The 22,139-nt window shown below is 38.8% G+C and overlaps 1 protein-coding gene across 2 annotated transcripts in view; it reads right to left on the reverse strand.

Annotated features, from left to right (window-relative positions):
• SYT1 (synaptotagmin 1) overlaps nt 1-22,139 on the reverse strand; it is a 520,416-nt gene that overhangs the window by 3,788 nt on the left and 494,489 nt on the right. For both annotated transcript variants that reach the window (XM_032393709.1, XM_032393708.1), the window contains exon 10: nt 3,467-3,600. In XM_032393709.1, coding sequence (XP_032249600.1) covers nt 3,467-3,600 — 134 coding nt within the window. The remainder of the gene's footprint in view (nt 1-3,466; nt 3,601-22,139) is intronic.

Below are 22,139 nucleotides of genomic sequence, written 5' to 3' on the forward strand. Positions count from 1 at the left end.
TCTGAATCAGCGAAAGCAAACCCATGCTATTATGATATGAAAGACACACTTTTTGAAAGCACATTTTAGTTCTGCTTCCTAAGTAATGGATTTGCTTAGTCAAAATATGTGATGGCTCTAATCTAGAAACTGAGTGCAGAGATAAAGGAAGAGTTTTAGAATAAAATATAACGCATAACATTTGGTGGCCAGAGTTAAAAGGAACAGAAAATGTAATGATGGAAGCCAGGGCCAAATGAAGCTCCTGCTGAGTTCTGGCCCTTTTATGGACTTTGTACTCTGAGGACTGCATTATTGTACCAGTGTGCTAAGAGATGGCACCCATGGACAGCTTCACAGCAGAGAAAATGACCGCTCTTGAAAGTGGAATTTAGAATGTAAAATGCAACACATTGGCAATAAAGGAAACAAACCATCTTCCTTTGTGCAGCCTTGGATTGATTCCATTATCAAGGGCATCATCTATCCACTGGATGGTATTTGGAACAGAGAACAGAATCACTTTGGTTCTCAGAAAAATTCTCAGAACTTTTCCTGAGCAAATTCATCAGGATGAAATCATATTGCAGGGAATGGGGGGTAGGAGTTAATTAGGGACATTATGCACAAAGGTAAAATGGGGTTTTTGGAGGTTGGAGTGAATGGGTGGAGTGGGTTTTGATTATTTCATCTAGGAATGGACTGATTAATAGTACTCAAGACAATATCCTTCTAAAGGCCTTGGATTAATTTTTGCAGCTGCATATGTAGTTTATTTATACATTTGGAGGTTATAACATTTACATGTACTTTTGGAAATCAGCATATTTTGCTCATAATCTTTTTCACAGGGATAGAGACAGACAGAAAGCAGATAATCTTATAACCTCAGAATAAAGGAAACCCAGACCCCTATTTTAGTATGTAAAATGCTCAATTGTTTCTCTAGGAAAACTAGGAAAGCAGTCTCCTGGGGAAAACTAAAAAGAAAAGAGAGGAAGAAAAAAGAAAAGGACAAACTGACAAGCAGCTGAGAAAGAGGAGGGATGCAGTCAAAGATGGGCTCATTATTGCCATACCTAACGTAATCTATGATGGGCTCAAGTTCTCTCTGTCCTGACAGAATACTCTAAAACGCTGCCCCAGAAACCCAGCATAGGTCTTGTTTTTAATGTGCTTCATTTATTTTTAAGATTTTATTTATTTGAGAGAGAGAGGGCGTGCATGGCCACGAGTGGCAGGTGGGGTAGGCAGGGGAGGTAGGCAGAGGCAGAGGAAGAAGCAAGCCGACTCCCTGCTGAGCAGGGAGCCTGATGCGGGACTTGATCCCAGGAGCCCAGAGATCATGACCTGAGCTCAAGTCAGAGGCTTAAGCAACCGAGCCACCCAGGCATCCCTCTTCATTTTTAATATATTTACATTTGCTGCAATTTATAGTTGTAAAAGAACATTTCCTTTTTTTTTATAGGTGTAGAATTGTAGCTCAAAGAAAATTTACAATAGGATTTTTCATCACAATACCCCGCCTTGTATTGTTTTGCAGTATTAAAAAACAAAACTCCAGGAGGTGTTAAGTTTCCATAGGAGTAAGTTCTTAGAACTCAAAAAAGAGTTCACTGAACAAATATTGCAAAATAAATTGGAGAAAATTGGATATCTTCGGGGGTTGCCAGTGGGTCCAAAGCAGTGACCCCACTGGTTCAGGCTAGTAAACAGATGACTGGGGACAGGGGATCAGTGTCCTCTGCAATGTCATTTACTTATATAACAACTGTTGAAAGTAAATATGTGCAATTTACTACCATGTGAAAATGTGCACGAGAAAGGTTATATAAATCCCATGAAGTGATGTGAAGATGGTGGATTGCTGGTGATTTTTAAAGAACTGCCCTATACAATACAGTAAGTAGCTCCTGGCCACATGTAGCTATATAAATTGAAGTAAATTAAAATTAATAAAGTTCCTTGATCACACTAGTGACTGAGGTGCTCATTACCTACTTGCGGCTGGTGACTACTGTATTGGACCACACAGATGATAAAACATTTCCATCCTCACAGAGAGTTCTAGTAGACAGCACTGTTTCATATATTGTTTTAATTTTATTGTTAGATCTATTTTCTAATAAAATGTTAATTTGAAAAAGAGACAAAATTAACAGTGTGAGTAATAATGGTGATGGGAACCATTTACTGAGTGTTCACCGTTCCAAGGACTTTTATATGCATAGTCTCTTTGATGTGGATTCTATTATTCCTATTTTATATGTGAGGAGATTCTAAGCCTCGGTTTCCTTATATATAAAATTGGGATAATAAACTCTCTCATAAGGTTATTGTAAAGACTCAGTGAGATTATGTATGTAAAGTGCTTAAATTGGGCCTAAGCTCATAATAAATATACAATAAATGTAGCTATTATATTAGCTTTCTTCATGGGATAAAGGTATGATTTGTTCTTAAGATACTGTACTCTAAATTAGATTCTAGATTAAAGTAAAAATAAAGAATATTTCCTGATGTTTTATATTCTGGACCTTTAGAAATTTCCATGGTGTAGTTTTGATGCCTACCCTTCACTTCTCCTTCATGTTGTGGGTAAACTTTTATAGGACTGAGAAGATAGACCCATATCAATTATTTAATAAAATGTAAAAGTAGTGTTGCTTTAAGGCATCTGACTCTCTAATATCCAATATCCATTAAAGATTAGTAAGAAATAGCCGATAGTTATTGGATGTGAACTTTGAGTTCCAATAGTCTCTCATTATGGATAGAAGGTAAGAGAACCTAAAATTATTTAAAAATTGCTAAATCCTAAGATCATATACCATTATTGTGGCTACATGTAGCATCCTGTTTTGACAATGTTATCCACAGATTCGTTTCATAGAATACTCCCTATCATAACAATTATTATCTAGCAAATTAAGGTTTCATCTTTGCAAAAATATCCATCCATTCCAACTCAGAAACAGGAAGCTAAATTTAAACAATTAAAATACGATTTACTCTGATTTTTCTATTGTTAATCACCTTTTAATAATGAAAGATTAAAGATGCTGCATATTTAGCATCAACCAAAATATTTCTTTTATCTCTCTCTTTTTTTTTTGGCATAAGGCTGTGATAAGGAGAACTCCACATTGTGGGCTGGGAATGAACAGTGAAAATTCATTTTCTCTTGGCCTTTTAATCTTTATGGTACTTTTTGAGTTAGCAGAGTCGTTCTGTTGATTTTCTTCTTCCTACTTTATTTCTGCTCTACAGAATGTCCGCTGTTTTTGACTGATGAGTCAGCACATCTTGTGCTGTAAATTTCATCATTTCCTTCTTGATGTAGCTTGAATATCAAGTGTGCATGGGAATAAGAATGGCAACTCTAATGAAGGCATGTGCACTGATAATTTACAAGGTCTATGTCTTTCATTTATCTGGTCTGAAGAAATAAAATTGAATGGGAAGACCAACTTATATTTGGCATTACCTGGATTTGCTCAAAGGGTACTTCAAAGCTGAAGGACTCATTATAGTAGGGGTTAAGTGTGTTCTTTTTAATTGTTGTCTTTTTCTTCTTCAGCCTCTTGCCATTCTGCATCAGATGGATCTTCACATAAGGATCTGAAAAACAGAAACAAAAACTTCAGGAGATCAAAGATACATATTTTAGATTATAATTTAGCTTATTAAAAAACTCGAGTATTCCCAACAGAGAAATCATTTTATAGCATATATTTAATATTTTTAAAAAAATGTAAGCCTTCTTTACTGAAAGATTTTAAGTAACCTATGGGCCAGGTTTTTTGCCATGGTATCTCAATATTTATAGCTGGATTTAGGGGATGAGAGCTATTGTGTGCTAATGAACCAGCAATTTGGGGGAAAAAAAAAGTCTTGACATGTAACATTTGCCAGTGTCCATGGTAGAAATACTCTCAGCATGGCTAATTTCAAGCTACTGAGTAGTTTAACAACTAGCTTACCAAATCCCTGAAATATTAACAATTGGCTCTTCTGAGCTGGCAAAGTACTGGTTGCAGCTTACCACTGCATGGGAATAAAACTCCTGACAGAGAAAGGACAAAGAAGCCATTACATGCATTCATTTATTCATTTACTCAATCAATATTAGTTAGGCCCTAGTGATACAGCAGTGAATAAAACCGATCATTGCTGTTTTCATGAGGGAACTTCAGACTTGTTGGGGGGAGGAGACAGTAGGCTTGTAAAGAAATGAAATACATATGAAATTACAAGTTGACAAGAGTGCTCTAGAAGAACAGAGCAAGAATAGAGATAGGATTGAGAATAGCAGGGATGGTATGGTGAGCCTAAGGTAGCAGTGGAATTCTTATACTTAGATTGCTCGGTAAGGCCTCTCTGTGGAGGTAACAATATTTAAACTGAGATTTGAAGGTTAAAGGGAGAGAAGAGGCCATGTGCGCGCGCATGTGTGTGTGTGTATGTGTGTGTGTTGCGCATGCAATGGTGGGGTGGGTTGTGGTTGGAGAGGGCGAGAGAGAGAGAGAGAGAGAGAGAGAGATCAAGAGAGGGAGATTTAGAAAGGGAGCTCTGCAGGACGTGCCGGATCATCCCTAGGTAGAGAGTAAGTCAGTACACATAGAGGTAATGAGAAAAGGAGCAGGATTCCCTTAGCAGTTTCCCCAAAGCCTCATTAAGTAAAGGTAAAGTGATAAGCAAATCAATGGAGGAGTAAGACAAGTCCCATTTACAGTTCTCACTACTAATGGATGAATGACATACCTTCAGGTTACTAAGAACCAACACCCAGGTTTGACAATAAAATCTCTCTACTGTTTTCTTAAATATTTGTCCAGTTCACATGTAATGCATATTCTTTATAGAAAAAGGTCAGAAAACAATGATAAACATAAAGAAAAAAATTAAAAATCATCCATGATTTTACTCCCCTAAAATAATCAGTGCTAAGCCTTCTAAAATTTCTTTCCTCCCTTTTAGTATGTGTAAAGCTTGGAGAAACTTTACAGATAATCTAGTTTAAAACCCACATATTTTTAGATAACAACCTTTTCTGGTCTGTAGTTTTTTCAGCACAATAAAATTCCGGTTTATTATTGGACATCATTGTTTACACATACATCAAACATGCCAAAACTGGCAGCAACTTCATAGACAGACAAACAAAAAAAGAAGAAACCTTTTATCTTTGGCCTCTTTAACCATCTCATACAGACCAGCTGTTCATAGTACAGCTAAGTGCATACACAAAAAATGTTACTGGAATTCTCGGAGTAAGATTGTTTTGTTTGTGTGTGTGTGGGTTTTTTTTTTTTTTACAATTTTTTCTTTGAGATTGTAACGAACGTGGTCACACTACAAGTAGAGTCAGAAGTAGGACAGAGAATGCCCCGAAGGCTGGCTTGTTTATCCAAAATTAAAAATGGCTGACCCCAACAATATGTACAGAACATACGGTGTAAATAAAGATTACACACACATTTTCCGTTCTAAGTATTTTTAAGAGAAAAGCAGGGCCTTGGATATGTTGGTTCTCTTTTCCCCCCTGCTGCAAATCCACGTTGTGGTTTGGGTTGTGTGGGAGGGAGCACGTGTCACTGTGGGGGCGCTGCCAGCGGGTGGGCCTCTCTCCTTGGTGACCCCGTGTAGATTCGGAGACTGGACGTAGAGGGTAAACTGGTCATGGCCGCCTTTTTTTTTAAGTTTAGCTTTTCCTTTTTTGTTGTCTAGTCATCCTCACTGGTCTTCTGCTTCTTGGCGTCACCATCACCCTCTCCTCATCTTCAGCTGCCTGTTTGCCTGCAGCCGCCTCAGCCTCATCTTCCTATCTCTACTCTCTTCTTCACCATCGTCTTCCTCTTCCTCTTCCCCATGTACCTCATTGCTGGCTCCCATTTCCCTCCTTCGCAGCTTTCCCATGAGCAGCTGCGTCTCTTTCATTCCCCGCCTCCTTTCCGTAGAGGTGGTGATCCCGCAGCAGGTGTCCGGCACTGAGAGGCGGGCGATCCCGCGCAGCGCCCTACAAACAACGCGAGAGTTGGACGCGCTGGTGCGCATGCTCCCGGAGCCCGTGGCTGCCGCGGTGGCCGCGCGAGGCAGCAGCCGGACGCGGGAACAACGCGAGGATGCCTTTTCTAGAGCAGCCAGTGGGGCCGGAACAGGTTGTTTGTATCTTCCTCTTCCTATCCGCCAGTAGAACATAAGTCCTGTAGGACAGAAACTTTGCCTGCAGTGTTCGCTAATTGAATTTACTAAATGCCTGGCGCTATTCAATTTTTGTTGAATAAGTGGAATTTACTTAGGGTCTCGTAATGTGGATCTCCTTACTCTTAGTGCAGTCGTCTTCCATTGTCCCAAAGCCCACGTTACTTGGATATGTGTAGCTTGGGGTTTTCGTTTTTGTTTTTAATGCTCCATCCGCTCAAGGGGTTTGTAATGAAGATTTTCAACATAAGATTTTCAACCAGACCTAGAGATGAGGAACCAGCTCCCTTAACTAAATAGTTGGTCAATTAAATCACTGTAAATAATTGCAAATGAAGAGGGAAAATGGCTTTTTTCACCCATAAACCATCTTGCTCTTCACAACTAATACTGATTCTTGGGTCAGAGATCTTGTTTGCTTAAGACGTTCCCTGGCTCCTCTGTCCAAACCCCTTGTATATTTACAAAGATGGGCAAGTTTCCAGTTGCTTTTTGGCACTGACTGAATACCCAAATACTAAATACCCATAAACCAATGTTTATGCCTCCTATGTTCATGTGGTGAAACTTTATCAGCCTAACTAAGGTATAGCTTTTCTCAAGAGATGCGCGATGACTACATGTTTATTCATTTAACACAGTAAATGACAAGAAAATTCCTGTGCACCTGCCATTTGAGTAAGCAAATTAAAAACCCAACAAGATAATTTCAGATTCAGATATAAGTTCTGATGTGATGTGATTAATGCCTTGGGGAGAACAGGGTAATTTAGAAAGGGAGCTCCGCAAAGTCCTCATTGAGGAGGCCAGGTTTGAGCTAAGAACCAAATGACAGGAAGGAGCCAGTCATTTTAAGATGTGGTGGAAGCTTATATCAACCAGAAGGAACAGGACACACAAAGGCCCTAAGGTGCACAGCCTTTGGCATGTTTGTGGAACAAGAAGAAAGCAAGGGGGAGAGAGGTAGCTGGTGAAGTCAGAGAGGTCACTGCTGACCTGTCACTTTCGTAAGCAGAATCTGCCAATTCTGACAGTGATTCCAAGATATTCTATAATGTCTCAACTTTACTGAGATAAAATTGACACATAACGCTGTTTAAGTTTAGGTGTGCAGCGTGATGATTTCATATACATACGGACTGTGTAGTGATCACCACAGGAAGTTTAGTTAACACATCTGTCATCTCACATTATTGCAGTATTTTTTTGTGTGTGTTGAGATCATTTATGCTCTACTCTTTAGCAACTTTCAGTTAAACAATACAGCATTGCCAACTGTAGTTACCATACTATGTACTAGATCTCCAGAACTTAGTCATCTTATAAGTTTGTATCCTTTGATCAACATGTCCTCTTTTCCCTCACCCCCTTGCTTGGCACCATCCTATTCTCTGTTTTCTATGAGTTTGGAATTTATTTTTTATTTTTATTTTTTAAATATTTATTTTACTTACTTGAGAGAGAGTGAGAGAGAGCACAGAGGGAGAGGGAGAGGCAGACTCCCTTCTGAGCAGAGAGCCCGATGCGGGGTCCATCCCAGGACCCCTGGATCATGACCTCAACCAAAGGCAGATGCTTAACCAACTGAGCAACCTAGGTGGCGCCCCTATGAGTTTGGAATAAAAAAAAAAAATAGAGTCCACATATAAGTGAGGTAATGCAGAATTTGTCTGTCTCTGTCTGACTTACTTCACTTAGCATAATGCCCTTAAGCTCCATCCATGTTGGTGCAAATGGCAGGATTTCCTTCTTTTTTTATGGCTGAATAATATTTTAAATTTATATATATTACATTTTTGTTTTAGAATACTATGAATAATAGTAATATTTAGATTATTTTATTTCTATATAAATTTATTGTATATATTATATATATTCATATCACATCTTCTTTATCCACTCATCCATCAGTAGACACCTAGGTTGTGTCCACATCTTGGCTATTGTGAATAATGTTGCAATGAATATAGGGATGCAGATCTCTCTTCGAGATAGTGATTTCATTTCCCTTAGGTGTATGCCCAGAAATGGGATTGCTGGATCATAGGGTAGTTCTATTTTTGATTTTTTAAGGAACCTTCATGCTGTTTTCCATAGTGGCTGCACCAGTTTTCATTCCCACCAATGGTGCATGAGGGTTCTCTTTTCTCCACATCCTAGCAAGCGCTTGTTATCATTTGTCTTTTTGATAATAGCCATTCTAAGAGGTGTGAGGTGATATCTCATTATGGCTTTGACTTGCATCTCCCTGATGATTAGTAAAGTTGAGCATCTTTTCAGGTACCTGTTGGCCATTTGTATGTCTTCTCTTGAAAAATGTTTATTTATCCTCTGTCCATTTTTAATCAGATAATTATTTTGCTATTAAGATGTATGAGTTCCTTAAATATTTTGGATATTAGCCCTTATCTAATATAGTTTGCAAATATTTTCTCACATTCCATAGGTTGTTAGAGATCTTATTCTTTATCACCTTTTGTGCCTGGATAAGTTTTGACTGTCTAAGCCTGATAGGTTATGTATTCAAGGTAGACACATTTGAGGGTCTTCTTGGCTCAGCCATCTGAAGTCTTGGATTGCTCTCCATCTTCTCCATTGTCATTCAACCTTGATTGGCTTAACTGTGTCCTCTGGTTCTTTCATTGTGCAAAGTCTTTTCCTGAATTCTGGTCCCTCTGGAGATGGCCCTAATCTCTTGATTAGCTCATTAGTAACTTCTTCTGGAATCCAGACCTTGCTCCTCTCTCTCTAACTATGGCTGAGTCAGTCTTTTAAATGGAAGACTATGAGTCACCTAACTATGAGTCACACCCATGCTTTAAGGATGCACGTATTTTTTACAATAAGGATCACCTCTCCTGCAATGTAGGACTCTTTATAATTAAATTTGTTCTGTTTTAGGGGCTGTTCCACAAAGCAAATCCTTGTCTTTTCAGAGTTTCTTGGTGGCTTAGAAGTTCTGGTCATTACACAATAGGACATAATTTTATGGAAATGATAAAATAGGCTGTAATGAGATTCACTAATACTGCTATTGCTTTTCCTGAGTACAACTGCTGGACATCACGTGTGGCATCCAAATATCCATTAAGTTTTTGTCAACATGTAAATGGCATGGAAACATATGCCAGCTACAAAACTGGCTGCTGTCCTCAGGGACTTCATATCTCTATGGCTGCATCACTTCATTCTGTCCCCCAAAACAAGCACTCATGGAACTCCTCATCATCTAAATACTGAAAACCTTCTTTCAACACCATTTAGATCATCCCTATTGCCATTGAAACGTGGGCAGGACTTGGGACACTTTGCTTCTTTAATTTATCTTCAAAAAAGAGTAGGGCCTTTTTTCTTTTCTAACTTTGGTAGAAAGGAAAGTCTCTTTTCTGATGTCTGTTTAGTCTCTAATAGTATGTGACTGTAAGCTTGCAGTTCTAGAAAAGGATGGACTGGGATCAGAAGGAAGGTTCTTCATTCCCAATAATAAACTGCAGGTACAATGAGTGCAATTTATCACCTCGTTTTGGATGATTTTGAGGTCTCTTCATTTGGTTTTGTTATCCATGTGGCATTGCTACCCTTCATTCACTGCTTGTCAGGTTTTCTTTTCATCTGAAATCAGCTTAACTGAACTTTATCTCTTTTCTATCATGTTAGCTGTTATGACTTAGAGGTTTTTCAGGACACTGTAATGAAATCACTTTCAAACTTTTATATGTTGACAAGCCTTTTTAATATACAAAACTGGGGGCTTTTTTATTCCTAAAGTTCACCATTATGATAGGCTGAATAATAGTTCCTTCAAAAGATGCCCACATCCCGATCCTTGGAACCAGGGAACATTTACCTTATATGGCATAACAGACTTTACAAATGTGATTAAGGTTAAGGATCTTGAGATGAGAAGATTATCCAAGAGGGCCCAATCTAATCACATGAGTCCTTAGAAACAGAGAACCTTTCCTGGCTGTGGTCAAAAAGACAACAGAAGAAGGGTCAGAGGTGCACTACATTGCTGGCTTTGCAGATAGAGGAGGGGACACAAGCCATGGGATGCAGGTGGCCTCTAGAAGATGGAAAAGGCAAGGAAATGGATTCTTACCTGGAGCCTCCAAAAAGGAATGCAACCCTACTGACACCTTGCTGTTAGCCCAGTGAGACCTGTGTCAGACCTATAATTTACAGAATTATAAAATAATAACCATATGTTGTTTTTTTAAATGAAGTTTGTTGTAGTTTATTATGGCAGTGATAGAAAACTAATATAACAAGTTGAAGAGAAGATTCTGTTGTTTATCTAGGAAGGTTTGAGGATGAGACTCAAATTTAAATAGGTCTGGGAAGTGATCTTTTGGGAAAAATTCATGTTTTTTTTCAAACTTCTAAAAGTGATTACTTTGTTCTTCAAAGCAAAAACCTTCAAAAAGTTTAAGTCTTTTTAATTAAAAAAAGGTTAACTTAGAGCATATAATCAGAAGATAATAGTTAGGTACAGATGTTTTAGGATCCGTGATAAAATTAGTGAAAATGAATGAAATGTTAGCTTTGAATTATTTTTTAAAGTAAGATCCTTTGCAAAGTTTAATATAATAATGTTCCCTCATATTTGTAAAGCACTTTAAGATTATATATATCTTTGAAATCATATCATCTTCTTTACCCCTTACAACCAACCCAATGAAGAGACTAGGGCTCCCAAAGGCTGATTTTTTTTCCCCCAAGAACTCAAACCAGGGTCTTCCAACTCACAACCTGTTGCTCTTTGTGATGAGTTAGAGAAACAATTTAGGGTAGTGTTACAGGTACAACCTCTGAAGCCAGACAAACTGGAATCTTGGCTCTGCTACTAGCTGTGTGGTCTTGGACAAGTTATTGAACCTCTTTGTGTCCTACTTCCTTCCACATAAAGTGGTGAGAATGATGATACCTAGTTCGTAGAGTTCTGAAGATTAAATTGAGTTACTATGTGGAAAATGCTTCAAATATGTGTCCAGCACCTATTATTATTAATTCTTAACTATTATTATAGTTTTGTGAAAGGGCTGACATCTAAGTCAGCATCTAGGTATCAGACTCTTGCCCAGTTTTGCTTACTCGGTGCCCACCATTGCACTACTTGCTGCAGAAGGAAGCCGGGCTGCCCTGAGTGCCAGATTTATTTCTGGAAAGAAGCATACTTACTCTAAGCAACTGGTTCATTCATGAAGAATTTAATCATGTATGAGATGAAAGAGACAGGGGGAGTTTCTTTCATTACCACCATATGAGGTAGTCTTGAGGTGTGAGATGGGAAACTAATTTCAGCATCCCGTACAGTTTACCCCTACTCCTCAAGTCAATAGATGAAATTACACAGAGCTGAAAAGTTAAACTCGAGAGCTCTAAGTGGAAACTTTTTACTAAGGCTCTAGGATAGCGTGAGTCAAAACTATGATTTATTGAGCTTTCTTTCTAGATACTGAGGCCAGTTAATGTTGATACACTTGGGCATCTACTTTCCATATGCTGCTTAAAATGAGGAAATAGGCAAAAGGAAGCCCTCAGCTTTGAGATTTGTTGCTGTCGTTGGGGATGGGGTAATACCTATAGGTTGCTGGAGAGAGGTGAAAGCTATACCTCCTTTCTTCATTTTTCTGTTCAACTCCTTTCTACCATGAGAAAATTTTATAAGTGCAGCCTATATGCTGTACTATAAGGTCATAACCATCTAGAGCTTCTCTTATCCTGCAGATAGATACCTACTGAGCTCATTACCTCCTCTTTAAGCCTGTTCTTATGCTGGGATTCCAGCCTCCTGGACCAAAAAGTTAGAAAATTTGGGGCTGTCTCTGATTCCTTCTTCTCTACTCCCTATGAATAGTTAACCACCATATCCTGTCAATTTACCCTCACATTGTCTCTCTGGCTGTTTCCCTCTTTCTAACTTGTTGTCACATCTCAAGATCAGAAGTCCAATCTCTCTTGTGATCTCGCCCTCAATTCTACACTATTCCTATAATTGTTAAAACTATATTTGATTACACCATTCCCATGTTAAAAGTCTTTAGTGGCTTGCCAACTAAAAAAATCCAAACTCTATCATGACCTTCACAGTCCCATCCTAACTTAGCATTTTCCACAACTCTGTGCTCTACTCATGGTCAATACTCGCTATTCCTCACAGAGAATTTAAAATGCCATGTCTTTGGACTGACTGTCCTTTAGCCTGAAATGCCCTTTCTTTCTTTTCCCATCTTAAGTTTGGTTTAAAAGTCACCTCTTCCCTGAAGATTTTACTGATGATTTTCTCAGTCAGAACCTTCAGACAGACCTTTCTTTGCCCTGCAGCATTTTCTTTTGTAGTTTTGCAAAGTACATATCTCTTTCTTTTCTGGTATTGGAGAACTTTTGTGGTAAGCGAATGACATAAAAACCATATTCCTATGGGAAAATGTGTCTTGAATTCAGAGCTGTTGGCTTCAAGATGAACTTTGGGGAGACTTGTGACACGGGAGCTTCTTCCATTACTATTCCATACTCCACTTTAACACCCTGGCACATTGTCACCCCCTGCTTCCCTTAGGCACTCCTAATGTCAAATTATGCCAACTTCATGGAAATATAATTGCAAAACAGCTGGGCTGTGAGCAATGATCCTTTTGTGTGAGATATCAAAGAGCCACTGAAGGCTTTTTGTATTTACAATGAGAACGAGAGAGCAGCAGTTCAAAGCCGGATAATGCAACATGCCTGCAGTTTTCATTTTGGACAATTTGGTGTAATTATACTGTCTTCTTTCCTAACTACCACAGTGGCCGTGGGCCCTTGTGACCATGGCCTTTCCATTTCAGCTAGAGACTTCTCTTGATAAGAAATAGCCTCATTTCAGCTGTTTTGTTCAATCCCTCTGAGCCAGTACCCAGCTTCTGAGTAACTACGGGCTTTATTCCTTTTATCCTTTTTTCTTTGGATAATGCTCACCAAATTTCAACTTCTAGTGTTGGACGAGGAAAGTAATACTTGTATCAGTTAGGGTTCTGAATTTCAAGTGACTTAAGACCCATTTCAAAACGGTGTAGATTGTAAAGGTAACTTACTGACTTACGTGATGGAAAAGTCCAGAAGTAGGGGTGGGTGGCAATGATTGTTAATTGTCCTCTGAAATCCAATTCCCCCTACTTTTTAGCAATAGAACTCCTGAAGTTTTACCTGGGCGCCAGTTCGCCCAGCTGGAAATATTTCTCCCAGTCTGTCTTGCAACTTAGTATGGCCAGATGACTAACCTCTGGCCATTGGAAGTGAATGGAAGTGGGGAGTGGGAACTCCCCACCATAACCTGAAACAGCGGTCCTCAATTGGGGGCTGTTTTATCTCTCAGACATCTGGCAATGTCTGGAGACATCTTTGATTGTCATAATTTGGAGGGGAGGTGATAATGGGCATTGAGTGGGCAGAGGCCAGGGATTTTGTTAAACATCTTACAGTGCATAGGACAGCCCTCACCAGTAAAGAATTATCAGGCCCAAAATATCAGCAGAGCTAAAACTGATAAACAGTGCCTTAATATACACTTCATGCCCTCCATTCTTTCTTTTTCTTGCAATTGAGACATGGATATGATAGGAGGGCAGTGAATCAGCTTTTACCTTGTAATGTGAAAACAATCCTCTAGGGGGCCGGCACAAGATAGGAGGATCCTGGGTTCCTAAATGAACCACCGTGCCAAACCACCTACCAGTGTTGTCCACTAACCCACATGTGCCCATGTGGAAGATAAAGAATTTCAAACAAAAATTCTGTCTTTTTGAGCCACTGTATTTTTGGAGTCTTTTTGTTACAGCACTTCAGCCTGTTCCCTGTGTAGCACAGGTTCATCAATACCAGCTAGGTCCCAGGTTTGTCTGTATCACTACTCTGTTTTCTGTGGAGTTATCCTCAGATTCCACATGGTGGGCTCCCCAAGACATCCTGGACTCTTTTTGTAAGGATGTAAATGACTCTACTAGCTACAAGTCTCATATCATCACACTCTACCCCCCAAGGGAAAAGAGAGTCTACATCAGAATTCTCAGGAAAAGTCCCACCTCACTCTTACTCAACTAACAGTGGTGAAATGTTTACTCTGTTAATCCTTGTGGTGGAGAGAGTGTGATGGGCTATGTTGGCTTAGTCCTGGGTCATGTATACATCCCTAAACCAATCAGGAGGACCAGGAGTCCTATCTTGGGAGTTGGGGTAGGCTCAACTCTATTCTAAGCACAATGCTAAGAATAGAAGAATTTGGTGGTTCCTCAAACAGGAATTTGAAGGCTCTTACCAAAAGAGTGGGAAGTAGAAGTTGGGAGGCAACCGACCAATGTTTGTAGAGTTTTCAACCTAGTGTCTCTTCTCTAGGATCCTATCTCTGTCTAAACTTGGAAGTGTGCATGCACTGCTTTGCAGAAAGACACTTCCTTCCCACTTGAGATCAAATTCCTAGGAATGAGCCATCAGGCCCTTATACACGTGATCCAGCAATGGCAGAGACAGCAGAGTTAAACCATACAGAATTAGGAATCAGAGTTTCTTTGCCAACTGCAGCTTTTTCTTGTGCGCTTATTGAGTAAGCCTATTTTATCAGTAAGCCAATCATTTAATAGTATACAAATAATTAAATAGTAATAGGGCCCACAGAGCAATTTCCATCAGTGGCAGTTACTTGAGGGGGTTTTCATAAATAATTTGCCAGTACTTAGAGAAGACTACACTGAGAAGCTTATGTGTCTTAGAGTTTAAAATGCTCCCTGTAATATTATATAAGGATGTAGCATTAAAAATATATTCCGGGAAAATTTTCTGTATGAGCACACAATTTAAAAATGAATTTACATTCGTTAAGTGCAGTGTTTGCTAGAAGAAAACAACATTAGATAAGTGACTGCCACAGAGGAAATCGACTTCATTTTAATGAGACAGACCATAAAATAGCAAGGGCTGATTTAGTTCATTAATGGTGGCAAAGTGCTTTGAGGAGACAAAAACATAAATGCAAAATGCTATTATTGTGAATTAAATGGAAAACATTTTTGGTCGTGGTGGAGGAAGCCACTGAATTCCAACAATCATTTCTAACATTGCCAAATGGATCGTACATGACTGCCAGCCTCTTGATTAAAAACGTAGGCATGTATGTCCCAGAACTGGGGAATGAGGACACATCAAGGAATACTCTCACTGAGGCGGTGTGTTTCCGGGCACGTGCAAGAGCGGAGTGATGGTCTGAGCGCCGCACTTGGTAGAAGAAGGAGCCGGTCATCTTGCAAAACTCGTCTTTTTCTTTGGTTTTTAAGGTGAAATTCTTCATCTATAATTCATCCTTGTTTTCCCTATACTTTGGAAAATCTTTCAGGAAGGGCAAACATATGAGAGCAGGAGCAGTAGTAATTATGGTTGATTCTTTCTGGATGACTACAAAGAGTTTGGTGGAATGACCAAGTATAAACTGTTTGTATGAACTGAATAACCAAAAACAGTCAAAGGATTCAGTAAAGCAAACAAAATTGCAAACGGTAAATTTGACTTGACTTTTTTGTCTTTTCTGGAGATTTGGGCTTAGCCTCTTATTTATGCCAGATGAAAGGTCACTAGTGAGATATTTCTTCCTCTTCGTCGTCTTTTTTCTTTTTTTTTTTTACAGTAGTATTAGACATTTGTACTCGATGAGACAGCATTGGTGGCATTGTGAGGTAACAGTGTGAGGACTTTTAAGCACATGGAATATGACAAATGGTTGCTACTCCTTCTCCACAGAGAGGTAGTTTCCCGGCAATTCAACATGTGGTGAAAATGCAAACAATGTAAGAATAGGGGTGCTCTTACACATAATATGACTAAATAGAGTTAGTGCTCTGCAGTGGGGTGACCTCAGGCTCACTTAGCTCTCAGGTTGGTTTGGCCAGAATCAATTTTACTCACATTAACTCCCTATTTCTTGCACATACTTGCTTTAAAATGTCTGTGTGTCTTCTAAACATTATGCTGTCTAAGCATTAGAAAGTTTATGGACTGAGACTGCCTTACAATAATTGAGGGAGTGATTTGGAAATGTTTCCAGATGGAGTGAAGGAATCTCTCTCCCAGTCTTCATTTTGACTGTTTCTAGAACTTGTCAAGTGTCTGGGTGTCTTTCCTAGGGAGAGGGGGAATGGCCCCTAAGCATCTTAGCTGGAAATGTCTCAGTGCTTCTTTCTCTGCTTGAAAAAGAAAATACATTAATATTTTCAGAGGAGGGTTTCTTTCCTTTTGCTCTCCTCCTTCCTGGGTTTAAGTGAAATTGTTGAGCCTGTGGCCCTAGAGAGGATTAATGAAGCAGCTTTCATTTTCCCTTTAGAAAAAGAGATAATGATTTTAAGAATCATAATATTGTTGGTAACTCATACTTCCCACCTTTGGTTTGAGATTTTATAGTATGAATAATGCATGTCCTTTCAAAAAAAAAAAAAAACTGAGCACCCCGGTTGGCTTGTTATTAAATTTCTTTATTTGAATGTTGATTTCGCTTATCCTTCAAGAGCAAGATTTCATTTTGGTTTGTTGATGGCCAAATATGGGTCTCTTTCATAAAGCTGTGACACTGTTTGAGATCAGCTGGTGCTCTGCACGTCAAGAAGATAAGGAGCTTTGCAGGAGAGATCCACTTCTACCTTGGTAATCTGGTTTTCTTACAATATTGTAAAGAGAATAAAAATAAGCTATGACTTCAATATTACACTGCGTGTAGGAAAATGACATGAAGTAATATAATTCTGTGGTGATTTTACTGCTTTTTATGAAGCAAATTTGTGATTAAAATCAGTCACCACATATCAGTATTTCAAGTCTCAGTAAAAACTCACAATAATGTTGTTTACACCGATGTCTTTGACATTGACATCACCTAAAATACTTCCTCCCTAAATCTGGGAAGAGTGAGAGTTGGGGTGTTAGAGTCGGCCAAATTCTCTACATAGAAGATTTGGTTGCTGTGAAATGGCTTAAGTCTTTGCAGGATTTCAGAGGCCCACACCACATTGCTACAGAGATGGCCCAGATATACAAAGAGGAGGGCTGGTCTTGTTTTTCCCAATTTTCCATTTTCTTGAATCACAGATACTCTGTAGGCTGACACCTTCCACCTTGAAGACTTTTGGCCTAAGGTAACTTAAGTGGTTATTCCATTTTTCTTGGTATTATTCCTTAGCTCTGGGGTACAGAATCCACTCATTCATTCATTCATTCAATCATTCAGTTACTCACTTACAGAGGGCCTATTATGTGCCAGGTATTTATCTTCCAACCAGCGTCCTGTTCCATCCTGTCCCCATGCTTGACACAGAGCCCGACACATGATAGGGATCCAGTAAATATTTGCTAAATGCCTGAATGAATCAGCAAAGTATACATATCTATTGAGCAATTCTTAGGGAAGAGAGTGAGGGGATACAGAAAACTATAGAAGCCAGTTTGTTCTTTAAAGAGCATACAGTTGGGTTGGGAAGAGAAGACAGACATTTCTGAATTAGGTTTGAACCAACCCACGTATCTGTGGTAGGAAAGATAACATAAGACAGTGCATGTTTTCTTGCTAAATGATTTGCACAGCAGTGACTATAAGAGGACTTCACAGAGGACAAATACCGTTCACTCAGTTGGAAATGCTTAGTTTGAATTCAAGGCTGTACCGTTAAGGAGTCCAAACACATGTCACAAAGAGAGAACTGACCTTTTGTTAATACTAAAAAATCATCAGCTCCCATGCCTTATTATCCTTTCACCTCCATATATAGATGTGCAATTTCATAAAATGTAAATACAATGGTATTTGCATAGTGTTAATGCTTATGTAGAGTGAGAAAGAGGTCACTGAGATGGACACTCCAAAAATGGATTGTCTTTCTTTGAACTTGTTTTTTCCTCGGGCCTTTTCCAGTCTTTCTGTGCATAATGGAATTTCATGGTTAACCTAATGTGATTTTCATAAATAGGCAATGCATACATTTTAAGATGGTTTAAATGAAATGGAATTTTGTGTGATATGCAGGATTTTATAAATTATAGGATTAGGCTTGCCTGTCACATTTTGCAGTGCCCAGGTTAAGACTACAAATGAAAGTCCATATACAGTATGTCTAAATTGTTAAGAGTTATATATGCACATATATATGAGTTTTCTATTCTCATATTTTAACAGATACACATTCATAGCGACCAGGAAACCCAGCTTTAAATTGAGAACTCTCAGACTCCTTGGGAGTTCAGCCTTGGAAGCTGGCAGTGTGGGAGAGTTGTGCTCCCAGGCTCCCCCGTCCCCCTGTTCTTCAGCTCTGATGTGCATTTCACATATGCATATGGGGATGCCCAGTCCACATGGCCAAGTTCTATCCACCTGTCCCCAAAACCTGCTTCTTAACCACCCTTCAGCTATGGGGTATGACCAGCCTTCAGGTGCTCAGACTTGGGGAAAAAGTCTTACATGAATCAACTTGGGGTCATTTTGACAGGGAACTTTGGGTCTCAGGTACTCAGAGCCTGGTCTAGAATGGAGAGTTAGGTGCAGCCTCTAGATGAGTAAGTTCTGTTGCTCTTGTGGACTCCTCATCCCTTGGAAGTGTAGCTAGGGGAGGACCAGAGTGGGGCCCTCTAAACTCTGGGCTCTAGCGCAGGGTCCCTTATCCACATCGCAGGGCTGCACTGCACATTCTTTTTTTAAATTGAAGTATAGTTGGTACACATATTATATTAGTTTCAGGTGTACAATATAAAGATTTGACAATTCTATATATTATGTAATGTTCACCACAGTAAGTGTAGTTACTATTTGTCACCATACAACATTATTACAATATTATTGACTATATTCCCTGTGCTGTACTTTTTATCCCTCTGACTTATTTTATAACTGGAAGCTTGTACTTTTTTTTTTTTTTTTTTTAAGTAATCTCTATACCCAATGTCGGACCTGAACTCATGATCCTGAGATCAAGAGTCATATGTTCCACTAACTGAGACAGCCAGGTGCCCCAAATCTTGTACCTCTTAATCCCCTTCAGCTCTTTCACCCATCCCCCAACCCCCTCTGCTCTGGCAACCATCAGTTTGTTCTCTGTATTTATGATTCTGCTTCTGTTTTTTGTTGTTGTTTGTTTGTTCTGTACTGCATATTCTTTCCATTTTTTAAATAGCTCTTAGCAGGCACTGTACTGTTTACTGTCTTTAGTTTATCTCATTTATTCTTCGTGGTCACCCTGAGAGGTAGGCATATTATCTCCACTTTACAGCTAAAGAACCTGAGTCTAATTGGGTCATGATCACACAATTAATATTAGTTGTCACAGAAGTCCTATGGCTTGGAACATTCATCCTAATTCAACATTCATAAACTTTATCAGTGTTAGACTATATACATTTTTCAAGGAGGGATGATTAAAACATGATATAACTCCTTAGATTGTTTCTAATCCGGTAATTATACTGTGATTTAAATGTTTCTGTTTCTTAACTAGAGTACTAGACCCTGAATGATGTGTTTCATACCTACCTCTCCAGTTTCATCTCTCAGGATACTCCCCCATGCTGCTTCTGCTCCAGCCACCCTGCCCTTTCAGCTCATTGGATATGCAGTGTGCTCTCCCCTCTTGGGGCTTCATGCCTGGAAGGCCTCTTCCTCTTCATGCCCTTACTTCACACCTCTTTAATGAAGCTCAGCTCTAATACCCCTTTTTCTGGAAACAGTTTGACTCTCCACTTTAAAGCAGCTTCTCCTTTTATAATCCTCAAAAATGATCTCTATAATCCGCTAAAAGGATGGTAAATGGGACTTGGTGAAAACGGCTAATTTACCCCAAACCTTTTCCCCTGAGTTTCTCATAAGAAACACTCTACCAGGTACTGCTCTAGACTGAATAGACCTTGACAAAAATTACCAGCTGGAATAATTATAGTTAGTTAATAAAATGATTTGCATTGGATTGCTAGCAGTTAAAGACATGAGTTTTCTTAGAGCAGAGGGAGTAAAGCCATGGAAACTTTTTGGAGAAAAGCTATTCCACATCAGTCTTCAGAAGATTGTGCCCTATTTGTAAAGCAAATTTATCTAGCAAAAGGCTGTGAAATATGTTTTTTTCCTTGAATAACCGCCTGTGGTATGGATGAGGTTAGAACATTCTGTTCTCATTCTTCCCAGTTTAGCTTCAGGGTGGGAAGGGTTGCTAGTACTAAATTCTAAGCACTGTCTTCTCTAGGGGTGAAGATTAGACATAGAGGAATATTCTAAAGAAAGCTCATGATTTGCCTTGAAAAATCCATCCAACAAATGCAGAGTGAATTAATTTAGTGGAACTGTTGTACAGAGTCAGAGGTCTGACTTTGAATCTTGTTGGAAATATTCTCAATGATTTAAGATTCTCAGTCTAGTTTCAAGAGAGTTAATTCTTACCAAGCAGTGCTAGATGTGGATATACTTCAAACAACTCACAACTTGTGATTTAATCTGAAGGCCATTTTAAAGGGACAGTTAAATATCTTCTTGAATAAATGAATAAGAGGGCAGATGTTATGTTCTAAGAGAAGCTACCATTTATGGGCTCTGAATTAAATGAGTTAAAAAGCCCTCTGTTTTCAGTGCCTCTTTCAGGAAATGGTATATACGAGTCCAAGGCCATATGCCAGTAAGCAATATTAATGCCTTTTCTGCACACTTCTGTTAGATGGAGAGAAGTCAACATTTTGCAAGATCAATTTGGATATGTTGTGCTAGATTCTTTGAAGTTGAGATTGGGCTAGAAATTAATTAAAAGATCAGTGTGTTTTCCTCTCAAAAATGTTGAAAGAGAAATACATATCCAGCATAAATATAACATATTTAGTCAAATGAAAGCAAATTTTCTTACAATGGCATTTTCAATATGGCAGTCAGACCAGTGTAAAGAATTTAGTGAGGTAACTCATATGAGTTTGATATTTGCCCTCAGTTCAGAGCAATGTGATTTCAGGCATAAGGAGAGGTCTGTGGTACTGAAATTGAAAATAGAGCCCAAATGAGTTAACTGACCTTGACTCAAGATGCTGTGTGAAAAACAGACTCACTGTATATGGTTTTAAAGAAAGAGATTCTGACATAATTTTGCTGGAAGGCCATTGTGAACATGAACAGATGAACACTGAGTTGGAAAGCATGGCTGAAGAGGTTTTAGAAGTTCTTGGAGGGTGAATTACATGAAGAGTCAAGTTTGTTGAATTTTCATTATATGCTAGCACTTTGCTGAATGATATGAGAACATGGTAGAAAATATGGACACCTTGCTATTACCTTGAAGGAAGTTACAATGAATGAGAGATGAGAGTAGATAAAGGAGTTCACTTGAAAACCTAAGGACAAGCATGAAAATGACAGAAAACAATTTTGGTGGGTTAGAAGGAGGAAATTAGGTCTGTTTGTCCTGTTTTGGGTAATGCTTGGCTTTTGTTTTTTTTGCTGATTCTTTGATCATAATAAGAGTTTAATATTTATCATTGGAATTTTTACAGGTGTAAAGTAGTACCAAAAATTTCTCTAAAAAACAAAACCAAAAAAGACAACCACTGAAGCATCAATGGACAGCACAATGATTAATGAGAAACGTTTAAACTTAAACACTTCAAAACCCAGATCAGCATACAATCACAAACACAAGTTTCACAGGAAAATGGGAGATGGGAGACCAAATAGAGGTCACAGTGTAGACTTTGTGGCATAAAGGAAATGTGAGGAAATCAAAATAGCTATCAAATAGTCGCAGTTTATTTAGGAACTATTAATGGCCAATCAGCTGGTTTGTAAAAATCCATCTACACCAACTGCCTGTCAGCCAAACTCCAGCACCCCTAGACAATCCTCAAAAAAACAGGCTGACCAAGAAAAAGAAACTGTGCAAATGGAAACTCTGTTAACACTACTGAGAAATTAATACAACCATGGCCAT

Source organism: Phoca vitulina, unplaced genomic scaffold (assembly GCF_004348235.1).
Source record: "Phoca vitulina isolate PV1807 unplaced genomic scaffold, GSC_HSeal_1.0 scaffold76, whole genome shotgun sequence".
NCBI lineage: Eukaryota > Metazoa > Chordata > Mammalia > Carnivora > Phocidae > Phoca > Phoca vitulina.